General features: G+C 43.7%; 1 protein-coding gene across 3 annotated transcripts in view; it reads left to right on the top strand.

The window, feature by feature from the left end:
* The first annotated feature begins 6733 nt into the window (after nt 1–6733).
* LOC121290358 overlaps nt 6734–21154 on the top strand; it is a 51892-nt gene continuing 37471 nt past the window's right edge. For all 3 annotated transcript variants that reach the window (XM_041210728.1, XM_041210727.1, XM_041210725.1), the window contains exons 1-3: nt 6734–6812; nt 12210–12273; nt 14330–14626. In XM_041210728.1, the coding sequence (XP_041066662.1) occupies nt 12243–12273; nt 14330–14626 (328 nt within the window). In that variant the 5' untranslated portion in view covers nt 6734–6812; nt 12210–12242. The remainder of the gene's footprint in view (nt 6813–12209; nt 12274–14329; nt 14627–21154) is intronic.

Genomic DNA, 21154 nt, shown 5'->3' with positions numbered 1-21154 from the left:
AGTGTGATGAAATACTGTCCACTTGCCTGGATGAGTGCAGCTCCAACAGCATTCAAGAAGATCGACAAAGCAGCCTGCTTGATCAGCACCCCATCCACCAACCTAATATTCACTGCCTTCACTGCTGCATAGTGGTTGCAATGTGTACCATCTACAAGGTGCACTGCAGCAACTCGCCAAGGCTTTTTTAACACCATGTTTCCAACCTGCAACCTCTACCACAAAAGGACAAGGGCAGCAGACAGATGGGAACACCACCACCTGCAAACCACACACCATCCTGACTTGGAAATATATCACTGTTCCTTCACTGTTGCTGGGTCAAAATCCGAGAACTCCCCGCCCCTAACAGCACTGTGGGTGTACCTACACCACATGGACTGCAGCAGTTTGAGAAGGCAGCTCACCACTATCTTCTCAAGGGCAATTAGGGATAGGCAACAAATGCTGACCTAGCCAATGACACCCACATCCCATGAAAGAATAGAAAAAATGTAAAAACTAACATTGTTTAATGATATTGCCAAGGGACAGAATTTTGATGAGATATAGGAGGAGGCCAAGCATAGATCCTTAGGGACACCAGAGGTAACAGTATGGATGCAGGAAGAGAAGGCATTGCAAGTGATTCTCACGCTGCAAATAGATAGATAAGAATGGAAGAAGGTGAGAGCAGTCCCACCCAGCTGGACAACAGTGGAGAGGTGTTGGAGGAGGATGGTGTGGTCAACTGTGTCAAAGGCTGCAGACAGGTCAAGAAAAACAGAGGGGGAAAGTTCACCTTTGTCACAGTCACATCGGATATAATTTGTGACTTTGATAAGAGCTATTTCAGCACCGTGGCAGGGGTGGAAATCTGATTGGAGGAATTCAAACTTGAAGTCCCAGGAAAGATGGGAACACTTATGGGAGGCTACAACACATTCAAGAACTTTAGAGAGAAAAGGGAGGTGGGAGATGGGGCGATAGTTTGCAAGGACATTGGGGTCAAAATTCTTTTTAAGGAGTGGGCTGAGGCTAGCAAATTTAATTTACGAATATACAAAATAGGAGCAAAAGTAGACTGTTCGGCCCCTCAAGCCTGCTGTGCCATTCAATAAAATCACGGCTGATCTGTTTGTGTTTCGAATTCCACATTCCGATCTATCCTCAATGACCTTAGATTCTTGTTAGGCAAGGGAATCAATCTACCTCTACCTTAAGAATGTACAATGACTCTGCCTTTGGAGGCAGAGTTCTAAAGTCGCGCAACCCTCTGAGAGAAAAAAATTACTCCTCACCTCTGCCCTAAAAGGCAACCCCTAATTTTAAAACAGTAGCCCCTAGTTCTGGACTCACCCACAAGACGAAATATCCTTTCCACTTCCAACTTGTCAATACCATTTAGGATCTTATATACTTCAACCAAGTCACCCCTGAATCTTCTAAACTCCAGTGGAAACAAGACCAGTTTGTATTGTCTTTCCTCATAAGACAACCCGCTCATTCCAGGTACCTCTATCTAGTAAACCACCAATGCATTTACATTCTATCTTAAATAAGTAGACCAAAACTGCACACATTATTTGAGATGCAGTCTCATCAATGCCCTGTATAACTGAAGTATAACATCCTTACTTTTATGTTCAACTCCTCTCATAACAAAGGATAGCATTCCATTAGCCGCCTTAATTATTTGCTGTACCTGAATACTAAATTTTTGTGACTCATGCACTAGAACACCTAGATCCTTCTGCTGCTGTAATCCATTTAAGTAATACTCTGCTTTTTTATACTTCCTGCCAAAGTGAACAACTTCACAGTTTCCCACATTATACTCCGTCTGCCAGATTTTTGCCCATTCACTCAACCTATCAATAACCGTCTGCAACCTCCTTATGTTCTCTTCAAAACATACTTTCCTACCTATCTTTGTTCCACCTCCTGATTTCCCTCCTGATTTACAGCTATCACTGGAAGTTTTTTGTATCCTCCACAGTGAAGACAGAAGCAAAATATTTGTTCATTTCATCTGCTATATCGTTATTACCTACTATTAACTCCCTATTGTCACACTCTAGAGGTCCGACACTCACTTTACTTACTCTTTTCTTTTTTAAATACCTGTAGAAACTGTTGCTATCCCTTTTTACATTTCTAGCTCACTTCCTCTCAAATTCTAATTTCTTTCTCCTGATTAAACTTTTAGTCATTCTCTGCCATTCTTTATATCCTGACTAATCATCTGACTTGCCATTCATCTTTGCGCAGTTATATGCTATTTCCTTAATTTTGATGCTTTCATTAACTTCTTTAGTTGACCATAGTCCTTCCCATAGAACTCTTCTTTATAGTGGGAATATACTTATTCTGAGTATTCTGAAATATCCCCTTAAATGTCTGCCACTGCTTCTACTTTGATCTATCCTCTAGCCTAGTATCCCAATTCACTTCAGCTAGCTCAGCTTTTATGCCCGCATAGTTGCCCTTATTTAAGTTTAAAATACTAGTCTTAGAGCCACTCTTCTACTGGATGTAAAATTCAATCATATTGTGGTCACTGCTACCTAGGGGTGCCTTCACCCTAAGGTCATTCATTAATCCTGTCACATTACACAATACCAAGTCTAATATAACCTGCTCTCTGGTTCCAGACGTCCTGCTATAAAAAATTATCTCAAAATCATTCTATGAACTTGTCATCCAGGCTGGTTTTTCCAGCATATATGTAAGTTAAAACCACCCATGATTATTGCTGTCCCTTTATCACAAGCACCCAATATTTCTTCTTGTATACTTTTCCCTACATTGTGGTTACTGTTAGGGGGCCTTTAGACCACTCCCAATAGTACTTCTTTTCTCCTACTATTCCTTATCTCCACTGAAACCGACTCTACATCCTGATTTTCTGAACCAAGGTCATCTCTAACTATTGCACCAATGCCATCCTTGATCAACAGTGCTACCCCCTCCACCTTTACCTAGCTTCCTATTCTTGAATATCATATACCCCTCAAAATTCAGGACCCAATCCTTGTCATTCTGCAGCCACATCTCTGTAATGGCTATCAGATCATATTTATTTACTTCAATGTGCGCTATCAATTCATTTATTTTGTTATGAATGTTCTGCGCATTCAGATATGGAGCCTTTAGTTTTGTCTTTTTGTTATCTTTGCAACATCTAGTCTTACTATTGGTGCATTCTTAGGTTTTATCTCTCTGTCCGTTCCTGCTATTCCATGACTCTCACTTCCCATATTACGATTATGGTCTTCTGCTTTGAATTTACTCCTTGATTTGCCACATCTACCCAAATTTGATCCATCACCCCTTATTAAGTTTAAGTACCTCTCTGCTTTCCTAGCTATGCGATTCACAAGAACATACGTTCCAGCATGGTCCAGGTGTAGACTGTCCCAACAGTACAGCTCCAGCTCCCACTTACCCCACTCAGTACTGGTGCCAGTGTCCCACGAACAGGAACCTACTTCTCCCACACCAGTCCCTGAGCCACGCATTCATCTCTTTAATCTTATTTGCCCTATGTCAATTTGCACGTGGCTCAGGTAATAACCCAGAGATTATTACCTTTGAGGTTCTGCTTCTTAATTTGGTACCTAGCTCCTCATACTGACTATGCAGAACCTGCTTCCTTGCCCTTCCTATGTCATGGACCTACATGGACCATGACAACTGGATTCTTCCCCTCCCATTGCAAGTTCCTCTCCAGCTATGAGAAGATGTCCTGAACCTTGGCACCAGGCAAGCAACACAGCCTTCTGCACTCTAGCCCTTTGCTGCAGAGAACAGTGACAATCCTCCTCCTATACTGTCCCTTGCTACCATTACATTTCTGTTTGCTCTCCCCGCTTGAACAGCTCCCTGTACCATGGTGCCATAGCCAGCTTGCTCATCCATCTTGTAGATGGATGGTTTTTTCTCGCTTTCGTCCACACAGATTGTGAGCACCTCAAACCTGTTTGACAATTTGCAAAGTCTTCCACTACTGCCTGCTCGGTCCCATTACCTCATTAACGGTCACATCCTTCTGTCCCTCACTGCTGACCAAAACAGACGACCCTATTCTAAGAGGCGTGACTGTCTTCTGAAATAAAGTATCTAGATATTTCTCATCCTCCCTCATGTTGTGCAGTGTCTGCAGTTTGGCCTCCAGATCGATAATCTTGATCCAGAGTTCCTTTGGCTGCTTACGCTTTCTGTAGAATTGTTTGTCATGGATCGCCATGAGGAACAACGCCTGAAGAAAGAGAACCATTTACAATATCAGCTTAACATAGGGGCCAGGAGGAAAAATTGAGTGATCAGTTTAGTGGGAATAGCATTGAGGGAGCAGGAGGTGGATCTCCTGGACAAGATGAACATAGAGAAGAGGGTAGGAGAGAAACTAGAGAAAGATATGAATCCAGGAGTGAGGTGGAGTGGTTCAAATGAAATTTGGCAATCTGGGGCAGTGGGAGTGAGGGAGATGGCAAAGGCACCTGATCAGATCACCTCAATCTAAGTGACAAGTCCATGAGCTCCATCTAATTGTTGGATGTGAGGGTGGAGGGAAGAGGGGTTTAAGGAAACACTTTGTAGTAGAGAGAGAATAAAGGGGGGTTATCTTTGCATTCCAGATGACCCTGGAATAGTGAGCAGTTTTATCAGAAAAAAGCAGGACCCAAAAGGAATTGATGGGGCATTATTTAATGCCCTCCCCCATGGTAAGTTTGAACATATGAACATACAAATTAGGAGTATGCCACTTGTGCCCTCGAGCCTGCTCCAAATTGCCACCTACCCCTGATAGCCTTTCACCCCCTTGCCAATCAAGAATCTATCTACCTCTGCCTTAAAAATATTCAAAGGCTCTGCTTCCATCTCCTTTTGAGGAAGCTAGTTACAAAGACTCTCAACCCTCTGAGAGAAAAAAATTTCTCCTCTGTCCTAAATGAGCAACTGCTTATTTTTAAACAGTGACCCCTAGTTCTAGATTCTCCCACAAAAGGAAACATCCTCTCCATATCAATCTTGTCAAGACCCCTCAAGATCTTATATGTTTCAATCAAGTCACCTCTTACTCTTCTAAACTTCAGTGGATACAAGCCTGGCCTCTCCAACCTTTTTTTATAAGACAACACCCCCACCAGTTATTAGTTTAGTAAACCTTCTCTGAACTGCGTCTGATGCATTTACATCTTTCCTTAAATAAGGAGACCAACATTGTACACAGTGCTCCAGAATGTGGTCTCACCAATGCCTTGTATAACTGAAGCATAACTTCCTTACTTTTGTATTCAATTCCCCTTACAATAACTGTTAACATTCTATTAGCTTTCCTAATTACTTGCTGTACCTACAAATGACTCCAGGCGTCGACTCTTAACTGCCCTCTGAAATGGCCTAGCAAGCTATGCAGTTCAAGGGCAATTAGGGATGGGCAACAAATGCTGGCTTTGCCAGCGACGTTCACATCCCATGAATGAATAAAGAAAGAAAAAGTGTAGTTGAGACCAAGATCAGATCAGTCTGATCATACTGACTGGTGGAACAGGTTCGAGGGGCCGAATGACCTAACCCTGCTCCTATTATAAAAGCCAAATACAGCAGATGCTGGAAATCTGAAACAAAAACAGAAAATGCTGGAAAAATTCAGCAGATCTGACAGCATCTGTGGAGAAAGAGAAACAAAGTTAACATTTCAAGTCCATATGGCGAAGGGTTTGAAGAAGAGTCATACGGACTTGAAACGTTAACTTTGTTTTTCTCTCTCCATAGATGCTGTCAGACCCGCTGAGTTTTTCTAGCATTTTCTGTTACTGCTTCTGTTGTGTTCTTATGTATGCTAACCTCTTCCGCTACTGTAACTTCAGGCACAAAATAATTATTCAGCATGTCTGCCATTTCCTTACTCACTGATAATATCAGCATTATCACTTTTCAATGGGTCCGCACAAACCCTTTTTTCCGGATGTAATTGTAAATACTTTTTGTGTTGACTTTGTTTTACTGTTCTTTGCATCTCTCCCTTTGCCAGAATCTGTGCTATTTTTCGCATTTTTATTTTACGTTTTCTTTTAGTTTGTCTCTTACTGTAGTCATCTGGTATGGCTGTTATTTTAGCAAGTAAATCTCTTGCTCCTTCGGAGTATAACCTGGCTCAGTATCATGTTAAATTATTTTTTGAACACTTTTTGAAGATCCATTGTCAATTTACCCATTAACAAACTTGTCCAGTTTACTGTGGACAATCTCTGAAATCAGCCTTGCTGAAATCTAGAATCTTGAGTAGATGTTTCATCCTTTCAAGCACCCATTGCTCACCCACTATTAAGCTAACTAATTAGGTTATTAGGCTATTGGATTAACTAAATTTGTCTCGTTGCTAAATCTAACATGGCATGCCCCCTTGTTGGTTCAAGAACATATTGTTGCAGTTACAAAGATGGGGCAAGGGCTGGTTACATGGGAAAGTGGAGATGGTTACAGGGGCTGTGGGTGGGAGTGCGGGTTACAAAGCTAGTATAATAGACAACCAGAGCCCTGAGCCCAGCGTTTTTGGATCTATGCCAAAAAAGCTCATCAAACTTGACTTCAGTGACAATGGTTACTTTCATATCCTCCCATGAAGAATATGTGCAGAAGTGGAAGGATTTGCAGGCTGACTAACAGTCTGACAAGTCTGAGTAACAACAGATGTTTGAATATGTCTTGTGTTTTTTTGTGCGGGTGCAATTTTGGTTGTCCACCTAGATTCAAACTTACTGACAAGGAAGTTGAGCAACAGCTATTCCCTTTCTGTCTGGCTTGTTCAGTGACATTTTGGGAAGGTAAGGGCTGCAATTGCAGAATGCATGATTTAAAATTTTCGATAGCTATGAGAGACTGCCCTTTGTCTGAGAGTTAGTCACTTAAAGATGTCTAGAAGTGAGACTGTTTTACTCATGCTACAGCAATGAAACCACAGTAGCTGTCTTGAGTGTTCTGTTGGATCACAGTTTGCGTTTAATTAGATGCTGATCTCCTCTCCCCACCCAAAATTATAAAGTGAGCATCTACTTGTGGGAGAGCGTTCCATATTTAATCTACCCTTTGCATGAAGAATTGTTTCCTAACTTGACTCCTAAATGGCCTGCTGTTAATTTTACTTGTATGTTGTCTTGTCCTAGACTTGCTCACAAGGAAAATGTTTGGATTGGGAGCAGTTTAGAATTCAGCAAAAGTTGACAAAAAGATTAATCAAGAAGGGAAAAATGGAGTATGAGAGTAAACTTGCAGGGAACATAAAAACTGACTGTAAAAGCTTCTATTAATATGTGAAGAGAAAAATATTAGCAAAGACAAATGTAGGTCCATTACAGTCAGAAACGAGGGAAATTATAATGGGGATCAAAGAAATGGCAGAAGAATTGAACACATTTTGGTTCTGCCTTCACAAAAGAGGACACAAATAATTTCCCGGAAGTGTTAGGGATTACGAGTGTAGTGAAAGGGAGGAATTGAAGAAAATCAGAATTAGTAAAAAAAAATGGTTCTCGAGAAATTAATGGGATTAAAGGCTGAAAAATCACAAGGGCCTGACAATCTACATCCCAGGGTACTAAAGGAAGTGGCCCTGGAAATATTGGATGCATTGGTGGTCATCTTCCACAATTCTTTGGACTCTGGAGCAGCTCCTACAGATTGTAGGGTGGCAAATGTAACCCCACTATTTAAAAAAAAGGAGGGAGAGCAAAAACAGAATTACAGACCAGTTAGCTTAATATCAGTAGTGGGGAAATTGCTAAAGTCTATTATAAAAGACGTGGTAACAATACACTTGGAAAGCATTAGTGAGATTAGACAAAGTCAGCATGGGTTTATGAAAGGGAAATCATGCTTAACTAATCTACTGGAGTTTTTTGAGGATGTAACTAATAAAATAGATAAGGGAGAACCAGTGGATGTAGTGTATTTGGATTTCAAGAAGGCTTTTGATAAGGTCCCACATAAGAGGCTAGTGGGCAAAATTGAAGCACATGGGATTGGGGGTAATATACTAGCAGGAATTAAGAATTGATTGACAGACCGGAAACAGAGAGTGGGAATAAATGGGTCTTTTTCCAGATGGCAGGCAGTGACTAGTGGTGTCCGGCAGGGATCAGTGCTTGGACCCCAGCTATTCATGGCATATATAAATGACTTGGATGAGGAAACCAAATGCAATATTTCCAAAAGTTTGCTGATGACACAAAACTGAGCGAGGTTGTGAGGAGGATGCAAGGAGGCTTCAGGGCGATTTAGACAAGTTGTGTGTGTGAGGGCAAACACATAGCAGATGCAGTATAGCATGGATAAGTGTGAAGTTATACACTTCAGTGTGAAAAAACAGAAAGAAAGAGTATTATTTAAATAGTGGTATATTGGGAAATGTGAATGTAGAAAGGGATCTGGGTGCCCTTGCCCACCAGTCAACGAAAGTAAACAGGCAGGTGCAGCAAACAATTAGGGAGGCAAATAATATGTTCGCCTTCATTGCAAGAAGATTTGAGTTCAAAAGCTGGTAGGTCTTACTGCAGTTATACAAGGCCTCGGTGAGAGCACACTTGGAGTATTGCTTGCAGTTTTGGTCTCCCTACCTAAGAAAGGATGTACTTGTTATAGAGGGAGTGCAGCTAAGGTCCACTAGGCTGATACCGGGTATGGCAGGACTGTCGTATGAGGAGAGATTTGTTCGACTGGGCCTGTATTCACTAAAGATTAGAAGAATGAGAGGGGATCTGCTTGAAACACATAAAATTCTAACAGGGCTAAACAGACTGGAAGCAGGGAGGATGTTTCCCCTGGTTGGGGAGTCTAGAACCAGGGGCCACAGTCTCAGGATACAGGGCATTTAGGACTGAGATGAGGAAAAATTTCTTCACTCAGAGGGTGATCACCCTGTGGAATTCTCTACCACAGAAGGCTATGGAGGCCAGGTCACCGAGTATATTCAAGAAAGAAATTTATAATTTTTTTGACATTAGGGGCTTCAAGGGGTATGGAGAGAAAGCGGGAATATGGCATTGAGATAGGGGATCAGCCATGATTATATTGAATGGCGGAGCAGGCTTGAAGGGCCAAATGGCCTACTCCTGCTCCTGGTTTCTATACCCTATCAATCCCTTTTTAACCCTTCAAAATTCTATATTCCAAATAATACAAAACCAACTCACAATTATAAAGTGCCTTTACTGGAGTAAAAACATCCCAAGGTGTTTCACAGGACTTTTATCAAAAATATTTTGACATCAAGTCCACTAGATATTAGAACAGGTAACCAAAAGCTCAGTCAAAGAGGTTGGTTTTAGCAAGCTTCTTCAAGGAGAAGAGAAATTATGAGAGGCAGATGTTTAGTGGGGGAATTCCAGAGCTTATGGCCTATGTGTTGAAGCAACTGTCAATGGTGGAGCAATCAAAATTGGGTATGTACAAGTGGCCAGCATTGGAGGAATGCAGAAATTTTGGTAGGTTGTAGGGCTAGAGGATGTATAGAGATTGGGAGAGGTGAGGCCATGGATTAATTTGAAAAGAAGGATGAGAATTTTAAAATTTTGTTGTAGCTTGACTAGAAGCCAATGTTGGTCAGCAAGGACAGGATTTGGTGAAGTTTGGATACTGGTAGCAGAGCTTTGGATGAACTCAAGGTTGTGGAGGGTGGAGAGCATAGGAAAAGTCATCTCTAGAAGTAACAAAGGCCTGGATGAGGGTTTCAGCAGTAGGTGAGTTGAGGTAAGGCCTGATTCTGGTAATGTTGTGGAGTTAGAAGTCAGCAGCTTAGACGCTAGCATGGGTATATGGTTGGAAGTGCATCTCCATTACAACATCATGGGTGTGAACAGTTTGGTTCCGCCTCAGAATTTGCCAGCGACAGGGATGGAGTCAGTGGCTAAGAAACAGAGTTTGTGGCATAGTGCTGAGGACAATGTCTTTGGGCTTCCTAACATTTAGTTGACACATAGAAACAGTGGAGAACTGAACAGTGGAAACTTGAAATATTTGCTGAATCTGTGCTGTACTCCGTCCAAGGCCAATATATCCTTTCTAAGATGCAGTGGCAAGAGCTGTACATAATATTTCAGATATAGTGTAAAAAAGGCTTCGTATAGGTGTAGAAACATTTACTCCACTTTATATTCCAGCCCTCTAGATTAAAGCCTAACATCCCAGTAGCTTTTTTGATTTTTGTTCTGTATCTGACTACTGCATTTTAGTACAGAAGCCAAATGCTGGAAATCAGGAAATACTCAGCAGGTCTGGCAGCATCTGTGGAAAGAGAAACAGAGTTAATATTTCAGGTCAATGACTGTTACGTCTTCTGGTTCGCATAGGTTAGAAATAATCACACTTTAGAGCCAAAATGATGGAGCTTCATTGAGTGTATTTCTTGCTGCTCTCTATGCAGCTGGTGAACTGATAGACAATGGGCCGTAACCTCCGAGCTCCCCAGCTTCAGATTTGGGTGGGGTACCCCAAAGATGTGCTGGGGAATCCCTCTGGGAAGTTCCCAGGTAAAGGTTTGCATGGCAATTGCCCAGAAGTGCACACTTCCTCTGGACAATTGCGCTGTGCTGGAAACCATCTGAAAATGTGGTTTAAGTTGCAAACTTTGGATGTTCCACTGGGGTTAAACCAATAGCTACCCAGAAAAAGTTAGAATTAAAACTTCTTCTAACTTCTGGGTAACTGTTGTAAAGACCCAGACTGATCCCCCAGGGGACATCCCCACCCCTGACTACTCACTCCCCACTGCGGTATTCCCAACCTGCTGAAACCCCCATGGGATTCCCCCCACTTGCACTGGACTCCTCACCTGACTACCCCTGCCCCTCCCACCTCCTTTGTGGGCCTAACTCTTACTCCCCGACCCAACCCACACCCTCCCCTGAAATTCCAGCCACCTCACCCCCCCACAAATGTTCAGTCCGCTCCAACTGCGGGAGTGGGCACGGAGTGGCAATCTGACACTGTTTGCCACTCTGAGGAAGTTACAGCCTGTTGTTATTTGGCAAATGATTGCAGTGCAACAGTGAAATGTGGCTCGCCGGAACATAACAATTAGTTCCTGGCTCGTTACGGAGTATATATCAATGACATTTCATCAGATCAGACTCTGTGGGCAAGTTCATCCCACCAGTGGGAAGCCTGTGTCATATCTCGAAGGGGTGCCTGAGACTATTTAAGTGCATTCAGGCTCTTGAGTGGGCAGCGTGGGCCTCTAGCAGAATTAAGTCTCCAGTATGACAGAAATCCGGCCCTCGCGAGTTGCTGTCCAACCAGGGGCTGGCAGCTCTACACAGGCAGTACCACCAGGAGGGAGGCCTTCACCAGGTATCAATTGCTGGATTCCCGGAGACAGGTGAAAGGGCTGTGTCATTGGCGAGGGGATACCGGGACCCTCAATCGGGCAATAAGAGGATCCCCCTTTGGAAGCCACCTGACGGAATTTGCTGGGTGGCCTTCTGGAGGCATGGGAGAATCACACAAGTTCAGGGCAAGCCTTGACCACCACTAAATCCCTATGGGTTTAGCGATAATGGCCTATAAATTGCTCAATAATGAGCACAATTAGCTGAAGGGCAGATTCGCTGCGTTAGCCCATTCCCACTGCTGCCTAAATGAGGATGGGATCAGTTTTCCTGCCGGTATGAATGGACCGCCCGGCCTCCCCTGTGATTATCCAGACCTGCACACCACATAGCCTACTCCAGGCTCCATTAAAACCCAGCCTGTGTTCCTTCCACAGATGCAGCCAGAATTGCTGTTTTTGCTACATTTTGGTAATCCATGTACATGGATCCCTACACTTCTTTGAACCTCCACTATTCCTAGCTTTTCACCACGTTAAAATTACTCAGATCAATTCCTTTCAGCTCCAAAATGGATGACCCGGCACTGGTCATTATCACATTGCTGTTTGAGAGAGCTTATTGTGCACAAATTGGTTGCCACATTTCCTACATTACAACAGTGATGACCCTCAAAAGTACTTAATTGACTGTTAAATCTTTGGGACATTAGTGAGAAAATGTTATATAGATGAAAGTCTTTTTTTCCCCATCGTTCAGCTGAGCTCACGCCTGAGCTCAGACCACAAAATAATAGCCCTTGTTGGGCAACTGGCTCTACCTGGGAGCAGAGACTCAGCTGTAATTTGTGTACTTCCCTTTTATTTTCATAGTTTGGTCACTTCACTTTTACCTTTACAGAAAGATTAAACCAGTTTTCAGCTGCCCTGAATAATGGCACAATTTGAAGGGATTCAGCTTGGAGGTAAGTTGGTGCATTTTATTTTAAAATGATTTATTCATTATATAGCTTTACCAGACAGATATATTGAGAAACTGTTCCTCCCTCATGTAGTTTATCATTTTTATTCACCATATCTGTTAACATTTTGTATTTCCATGGCCCTGGGTATTTAAGGTTAACATCATGTTTTTGGAATCTTTTGACCATTTTTCCCAAACCTCTAATGTCCTGTGTCCCTTAATTCCAGATCCCTCAATCACTGTGAACAGGTTTTTACTATCCACTCTATCCCATCCTTTCACAAGTTTAAACATCTTGAATAACTGTCCAGTAATCTCCTCTGTTCCAAAAGAGAGGAAAAAAAATCAGGCTTGAAATGGACCACCGTTCCTGTCTTGTGTATTTACACTGTACCTGAGGGGGTTGTTCCTGGTGTCTGTTGTATTTGATGTCAAAAAATCAAGGTGCAGGTCTCACCAGTTGCCAGTTTGATTGGATGTATTCCTGGAGGTCCCAGCACATTACTGCCATCTCCATGCTCCACCTCTTCGCAATCACATCGGTCACCCGGCTCGTCTATCCTCGTGGTGCCCTGCCTTCTCGTGCCAATTGGAAAGTGAACAGTTTCTTCATTATCTGTCAGTCAAATAGTTTTCACATCACCATCTCCAACATTGAATGATAGAATGGTTACAGCAAAGAAGGAAGCCATTCGCTTTGCAAGGGCAACACAGCTAGTCCCACTCCTTCACTCTTTCCCTGTAGCCCTGTAAAATTTTTTCTCCTCAGATCAAAGTTATCCAATTCCCTTTTGAAAGCCATGATTGAATCTTTCTCCATCACACCCTCAAGCAGTACATTGAAGATATTAACCACTCAGTGTAAAAAAAAGGTTTTCCTCATGTCGCCTTTGGCTCTTTTGCCAATCACCTTAAATTGATGTCCTCTGGCTCTTGACCCTTCGCCAAACAGTTTCTCTTTATCTACTCTGTTGAAACACCTCATGATTTGGTCATGCTTATAAATAATATATAAAAAAATCTTGCAAGAATTTTTTTTGAAATGACCCCATGATTTTATTTTTCCCCCAGGTTGCTCCCACTGGTACCTTGGCATTTAATCTTCAATCCTTAGAGAGCCCAAGAGAATCCTGGAGGGTTTGCAAACCTTACACCAAACAGAGACTGTGTATAGGCCTCCCCTTTGCCCAAGTGTGAGGTGATGATCAGAAGACCAGTGGGCTTCAGAAGGCCCACTAGGCCTCTCAACCTCACCCTTGTGACCTTGTGGCTATGATAGTGCTGTAGCTGCCAGAAGCTGAGGTGACACTTTGTTTTTTCTCTAATGTCCCAGTGCTCTCAGGTCTTGCACTGTTTGCTTTGGGCAGTGTCTCAGACTAAGGCAGCAGAGCCAGGGGATTTTTTTAGAGAAACAAATTTCCCTTTGAGGTCAGCGATCCCATGACTTATTCTGGCTGGGATGATGGTGTGTTGGGGTCTGCAGTTGAAAAAGAATAAGCAAGGTATTGTTGAAAGAAGGGACATGCTGTCAAAGCTTTTCGTCTTGCACTCAGCAGGGCAGATCGCAAGAATTTACCAACAGTAAAGGGAACAACAGTTCATGCTGCATGAAAAGAGGGTGCTAATTGGTTGGCAAGTGGATTCTGATTGTAGAGGTGTTGCAATGGAGAAAGCAGCAGGGAACAGTTAACTGCCAAGCTTTTGTTCAAATTCAAATCAGGAGGGTCAACTCTGGTCATGGCATTGCCATGGGGAATGAACCAGAGACTGGCAGTCCCCCAAGATTTTGTTTAGTTGAAAAGACACAATGCATGGATGAGCTCCTGCTGTCTCTACCAAAGTCCTTTTGCCAACCATCAACACTCACTTCTTATGCAGTATAAATTGTTGTTCCTCTTACTGTTGGTAATCTTGCAATCTATCCTGATGAGCACAAGACGGCAAGCTTAGACAGCATGTCACTTTTTCCAGCAGTATTCAAGTTCTGTACTACCAAATGACTATTATTAAACATGGTATTACTTCTGCTGGACAGCATTATTTTCTTTGCCCTTTAGCTATAGGGAAGGATGGAGACTCCATGAAGAGTTACCTCCAGAGCTCACACGATGTCCTGGTATCTGCACTGTACAATATAGACCCATTACTCGACCAAATGATTGCTTCACACCTCTTGACCCACGAGAATTACTACGAAATCCGAACTGAGAAGATCCCACCCCAGAAGGCACGCAAACTGCTGGAGATTGTGCAACTGCAGATGAATGAGAATGATGTGCGGCTATTTGTAGAGTGCCTGAGGAGATGCAAACGCCACTACCCCCGTCTGAAAGACTGGCTGGCAGGGGACGCTGGTTAGTTTTGTGTCCTGATTTAAACAAGGCTAGAGTAAATTAAGATGTCAAACATGTTCAATGATCCACTTAACAAGGTGATAAAACATACAAACCAAGCACTGGAGCTTGTTTTTAGAGGAAATAGAATTGAAAAGCAGAGAAGTTTGTTAGACTTGTACAGCACTTTGGTTAGATCATACTGAATGGTGGAACAGTTCTGGTCTCCATATTGTGAAAAGGATATAGCAGCACTCAAGAAGTTACAAAAATATATTTACATGGATGATATCAGAACTGAGAGAGTACAACAATCAGGAAAGATTGAACAGGCTGGCTGGGGCTGTTTTATCTAGAAAAGAGAAGTCTTTAAAATTATGAAGGGGTTCAGTAATGTAGATGTAGAAATGATATTTCAACTTGCAGGGAGTCCAAAACTAGGGGCCGTAAGTATAAAGAGAAAATGATGGAAATGCTCAGCTGGCCAAGTGACATCAATGAAGAGAAAAATAGTTAATGATTCAGTCCGATACATCTCTAGTTATTGACTCACTCGACAGAGGGAATAATTTTTCTCAGGCTACTCTGTCAAAACTCCTTCTCAACTTGAAAACCTCTATTAGCCCGCCAAGGAGAACAGTTCTAACTTTTCTAATCTCTCATCATTTCTGAAGTCACACATCCCTGGCAACATCCTGGTAGGCCTCTGTACCCTAAGGGCTTCATATCTTTCCTGAAGTGTGGTGGACAATTCTGGGAACCAAACTCCAGTTGAGGTCTAACCAGTGATTTATAAAGTTCTAGCATGAATTATAGTATACTGTCTTTCCATATTACCCCTTTAAAAGTGCATCACTTCACACCTCTCTGCTACCTATTTCATTATCCTGTCTACGTCATCCTGAAGCTTAGAACTATACTCAGCAATAACTATGGCTTTTGCCAACTTTTCCATCATTTGCATTGTTTTTTATGGAATCAGCCCTAACCACCTCCCTGTGCATGTTTTATAGTTGAATAGTTGCACGATCTTTGAATCTGCAGCCGTGTGTACATACCATCCTGCGCTCCAATTCTCTTTTGAACCAAAGCAGCCTGAATTTCCTCGATATTTGAGAAATCCGCTAATTATTTCTCCACTACTATCTATTGCAAGCTTGCCTTCACCTGTCAACATAAACATTGGGATTTGTATAGCTCCACCCTACAAGATTGGCCTTCATACCAATCTTGTAAATAGGGCCCTAGCCACTTGCTCACTTTGCAAGCTCAACACAAGAGTAGAATGCATCAAAGCTATCCTGTGGGACAATGGCTATCCTGATCAGATCATTGTTCACTTGAATCTCAACCTCGTAAATGGGCCAAAGGACAATACTTTTGGTCCTGAAAAGTGCCTGATCTACCTCAAATTAGCCTGAAAAGGCAAAGTATCTCAGAAATTTGAGCAACATGTTAAACAAGCCGTTTCATGCTGTTATTATGCAGTAGCTACATGAATGATATTTTCCACATCAGGATGCTCCGGTCAGCCCAAAAACGCATTCTGTCAACCACATAATTGAGTAACATTGTTTCAGTGTTGGTGCGATGCCAGGTACGTAGGCTATACTTCCCAATGATTGGTTGATCAAATCAAACAACGTTGGTTGTTTGTGAAAGGCAGAGTACAGACTGTACTCAACCAACCCGAGCTTATGAAACCCAAAACAAAACATTTACTGTTAGATGTGATTCTGCGATTGGGCAGCACTTGCTGAACAATTCTGAGTATGTTAATAGCTGCACTAACAGCCAATTTTAAATAATCAGTTGAGCTCATAATGTGGCTCATTTACACATGCTAAGTGTGACATTCTTTCGTACACAGGGACTCATTCTCTGCATCAAAAGAAATATGTCCAAGTTTTGTGCCTTTTTTTGAATAATCCAGGAGCCTGGGGAGCCTTTAGTTCCCCAGTGCTTTTTCCATGGCAACTCCTTAGCCAATCAGAATCAACTTGCCAACCAATCAGCACCTTTTTCTCCTGTAGTATAAATTGTTGTGATTGTTTGAAATTTGGCATTCTTGTAGTTGTCCTGATCGGTTCAAGACAAAAGCTTTGACACCTTGTCTCTCTTTTCAACAATACTCAAGCTCTATCTTTTTACCATTTTTTGCTACTCTGGCCTTATTTGATGGTGCACTCTTATATTTGTATGCTCTTTCTCTTCCTGTCACACCCTGGTTATCAATACTCTCATCACTATCCTGCAATATTGCCTTGTCCTTTCTCTTTAACTTTCCAAATCTTCCCTCAAATGAACCCTCCCCCCACCCTGCAACACCCAACAATTTAGTTTAAGCCCTCTCCACAGCCTTGTTATACAATTCAGCAGGGCTTACTGGTCCCAGCATGGTTCAGGTGAAGGCCGTCCCAATGGTACAGTGCCCTCTTTCACCAGTGCAAGTGCCAGTGCCCCATGAATCGAAACCCATTTCTCCCACACCAATCTTTGAGCCAAATATTCAACTTATTTACCCTATGACAATTTGCTTGTGGCTCAGGCAGTAATCTAGAGATTATTACCTTTGTGGTTCTGCTTTTTAATTTAGTACCTAAGCTGTTCTTGCTACTTCAGTGGAACCTCGTGTCATTGGTACCCACATGGACCACAACAACTAAATCCTCACCCTCCAAGTTCCTCTCCGCCCTGAGGAGATGTCCTTAATCCTGGAACTGGGCAGGCAACCCAGCCTACGGGTCTCACATTGCAGAAAACAGTATCTCCCTAACTATACTGTCCCGTACTACAACTATGTTCCTTTTTACACCCCCACCCCACCCCCATTTGAATGGCTCCCTGTGCCACAGTGCCATGGTCAATTTCCTCATCCCCCCTGCAGTCCCCACTCTTGTTAGCACAAGTTTCAAGGACCTCAAACTTCTTGGACAATTGCAAGGGCTGAAGCTCCTCCACTTCTACCTTTTGGATCCCCGTACCCGCCTCATTCGTAGTCACACCCTGCTGCTCCTGACCCACAGTCCATATCCAAGGTACCTAGCCTAACAAGTGTGACTGGCTCCTTTAGCAAAGTGCCCAGGTAACATTCCCCCGCCCGATGCATCGCAGCATCTAAAACTCTGGCTCCGAGTTGATGAGCTGGAGTCTAAGTTACTCAAACTGCAGACATGAGCAAGGAAACCTCCTGCTGATTACCACTCACCCTCAGTTGATGAATCAGTACACCTTCATGTTGAACACCACTTGAAGGAAGCACTGACGGTGGCAAGGGCGCAGAATATACTCTGGGTGGGGAACTTCAATGTCCATCACCAAGAGTGGCTCGGTAGCACCACAACTGACTAAGCTGGCCGTGTCCTAAAGGACATAGCTGCTAGACTGGGTCTGCAGCAGGTGGTGAGGGAACCAACAAGAGGGAAAAGCATACTTGACCTCATCCTCACCAACCTGCCTGCCACAGATGCATCTGTCCATGGCAATATTGGTAGGAGTGACCACCACGTAGTCCTTGTGGAGACAAATTCCCGTCTTCACATTGAGGATACCCTCAACCATATTGTGTGGCTCTACCACTGTGCTAAATAAGATAGATTTTGAACAACTCTAGCAACTCAAGACTGGGCATCCATGAGGCGTTGTGGGCCATCAGCAGCAGCAGAATTGTACTCAACCACAATCTGTAACCTCAAGGCCCAGCATATCCCCCACTCTACCATTACCACCAAGCCGGGGGATTAACCCTGGTTCAATGAAGAGTACAGGAGGGCATGCCTGAACCAGGCATATCTAAAATTGAGGTGTCAACATGGTGAAGCTACAACTCAGGACTACTTGTGACCCAAACAGCATAAGCAGCATACAATAGGCAGAGCTAAGTGATCCCATGATCAATGGATCAGATCTAAGCTCTGCAATCCTGCCACACCCAGTCATGAATTGTGGTGGAAAGTTAAACAACTCACTGGAGGAAGAAGCTCCAAAAAAAATCCCCATTCTCAATGATGGAGGAGGCCAGCATCTCAGTGCGAAGGATAAGGTGGAGCATTTGCAACAATCTTCAGCTAGAAGTGCCGAGAGGATGCTCCGTCTCGGCCTCCTCCCGAGGTCCCCAACATCACAGATGCCAGTCTTCAGCCAGTTCGATTCACTCCATGTGATGCCAAGAAACGGCTGAAGGCACTGGACACTGGACACTGACAATATTCCAGCAATAGTACTGAAGACTTGTGCTGCAGAACTTGCCAAGCCCCTAGACAAGCTGTTCCTATACAGCTACAACACTGGAATCTACCTGGCAATGTGGAAAAATACACAGGTATGTCCTGCACACAAAAGCGGGACAAACTTAACCCAGCCAATTACTGTCTCATCAGTCGACTCTCGATTATCAGTAAAGTGATGGAAGGGGTCATCAACAGTGCTATCAAGCGGCACTTGCTCAGCAATAACCTGCCCACTTAAGCTCAGTTTAGGTTCTGCCAGGGCCACTCAGCTCCTGACCTCATTACTGCCTTGGTTCAAACATGGACAAAAGAGCTGAACTCCCGAGGTGAGGTGAGAGTGACTGCCCTTCACATCAAGGCAGCATTTGACCGAATGTGGCATCAAGAAACCTTAGTAAAACTGGGGTCAATGGGAATCAGGGGGAAAACTCTCCACAGTTTGGACTCATACTTAGCACAAGGGGAGATGGTTGTCGTTGTTGGAGGTCAATCATCTCAGTTCCGGGACATCACTGCAGGAGTTCCTCAGGATGGTGTCCTCAGCCCATCCATCTTCAGTTGCTTCATCAATGACCTTCCTTCCATCATAAGGTCAGAAGTGGGGATGTTCACTGATGATTGGACAATGTTCAGCACCATTCATGACTCTTCAGATACTGAAGCAGTCCATGTCAAAATGGACAATATCCAGGCTTGGGCTGACAAGTGGCAAGTAATATCCATGCCATAGAAGTGCCAGGCAATGGCCATCTCCAACAAGAGAGAATCTAACCACCACCCCTTATCATCACTGAATCCGCCACTGTCATCATCCTGGGGGTTACCATTGACCAGAAACTGAAGTGGACTGGACTAGTCATATACATACTGTGGCTACAAGAACAGATCAGAGGCTAGGAATCCTGTGGTGAATAGCTCACTTCCTGACTCTCCAAAGCCTGTCCACCATCTACAAGTCACAAGCTAGGAGTGTGATGGAACACTCTCCCCTTGCCTGGATGATTGCAGCTCCAACAGCACTCAAGAAGCTCAACACCATCCAGGACAAAGCAACCAGCTTGATAGGCACCCCTTCCACCCTTCCACAAACATTCACTCCCTCCACCACCGACACACAGCGGCAGCAGTATGTACCATCTACAAGATACGCTGCAGAAACTCACCAAGGTTCCTTAGATAGCACCTTCCAAACCCATGACCACTATCATCTCGAAGGACAATGGCAGCAGATAGATGGGAACACCACCACCTGGAAGTTCCCCTCAAATACACTCACCATCCTGACTTGCAGATATATCGCCAGTCCTTCAGTGTCGCTGGTCAAAATCCTGGAACTCGCTCCCTAACAGCACTGTGGGTATGCCTACACCACATAGACTTGCAACAGTTCAAGAAGGCAGCTCACCACCACCTTCTCATGGGCAATTAGAGATGGGCAATAAATGCTGGCTTAGCCAGTAATGCCCACATCCCATGAATGAATAAAAAAAGAGACAGTTACTGCAGATGTGGTTGCTGTGGATCACACCAATGACCACCAAATCCCACATGCTACAGCTGCAACGCTAAACCTACCTTGCCATTTTTATTGTGGTTAATTTAAGTAATTAAGTTTCACTCAGCTGTTGTCTGTAACTCTTTGAGTTAAAACAATTAAACTAAATTAACAAAATTGGAATAAATCAGGCACAGCCCCTAATTCAGGTCAGCTGTAAAACCAAGAGCAAAGTTTAAAGGAAACTTACAAACATTAAACCAAAATGTGATTAAAAGGGGTCAACAAAACACCCCAGTCCCCGCGGTGCCCACCGGGCATGGAAGGCCTCGAGAGTGCCAGCAGACACCGCGTGCTCCCTCTCCAAAGACACCCGGCCGCGAACATAGCCACAGAAGAGGGACAAACAATCGGGCGGGACTCCCCCGTCGATCGCCCGCTGCCTGGACCTGTTAATGGCCAACTTGGCCAGGCCCAGGAGCAGGTTCACGAGGAGGTCCTCCTCCTTCCCGACCCCCTTCCGCACCGGGTGTCCATAGATCAGGAGCGTGGGGCTGAAGTGCAAACAAAACATTAATAACAGGTTCTTTAAATAACTAAAAAGGGAGTGCAGCCTACCACACCCTATATATGCATGGTCCACGGACTCCACAAGACCGCAAAAAGGGCATTGTCCTGAGAGTTCGTGAACCTATGCATTCTACGATTATAGAGGACTGCTGCATGCAACACCCTCCAACCCAGGTCCCCGATAGAAAGGGGGAGGACACCTCCGTAGGGGGCCTCCCATCGGGGGCCTCCGCCGTCGGACGGCAACAAGGCACG

Source organism: Carcharodon carcharias, chromosome 18 (genome assembly GCF_017639515.1).
Source record: "Carcharodon carcharias isolate sCarCar2 chromosome 18, sCarCar2.pri, whole genome shotgun sequence".
Taxonomy (NCBI): domain Eukaryota; kingdom Metazoa; phylum Chordata; class Chondrichthyes; order Lamniformes; family Lamnidae; genus Carcharodon; species Carcharodon carcharias.
This window is presented reverse-complemented; position numbering and strand designations above follow the sequence as displayed.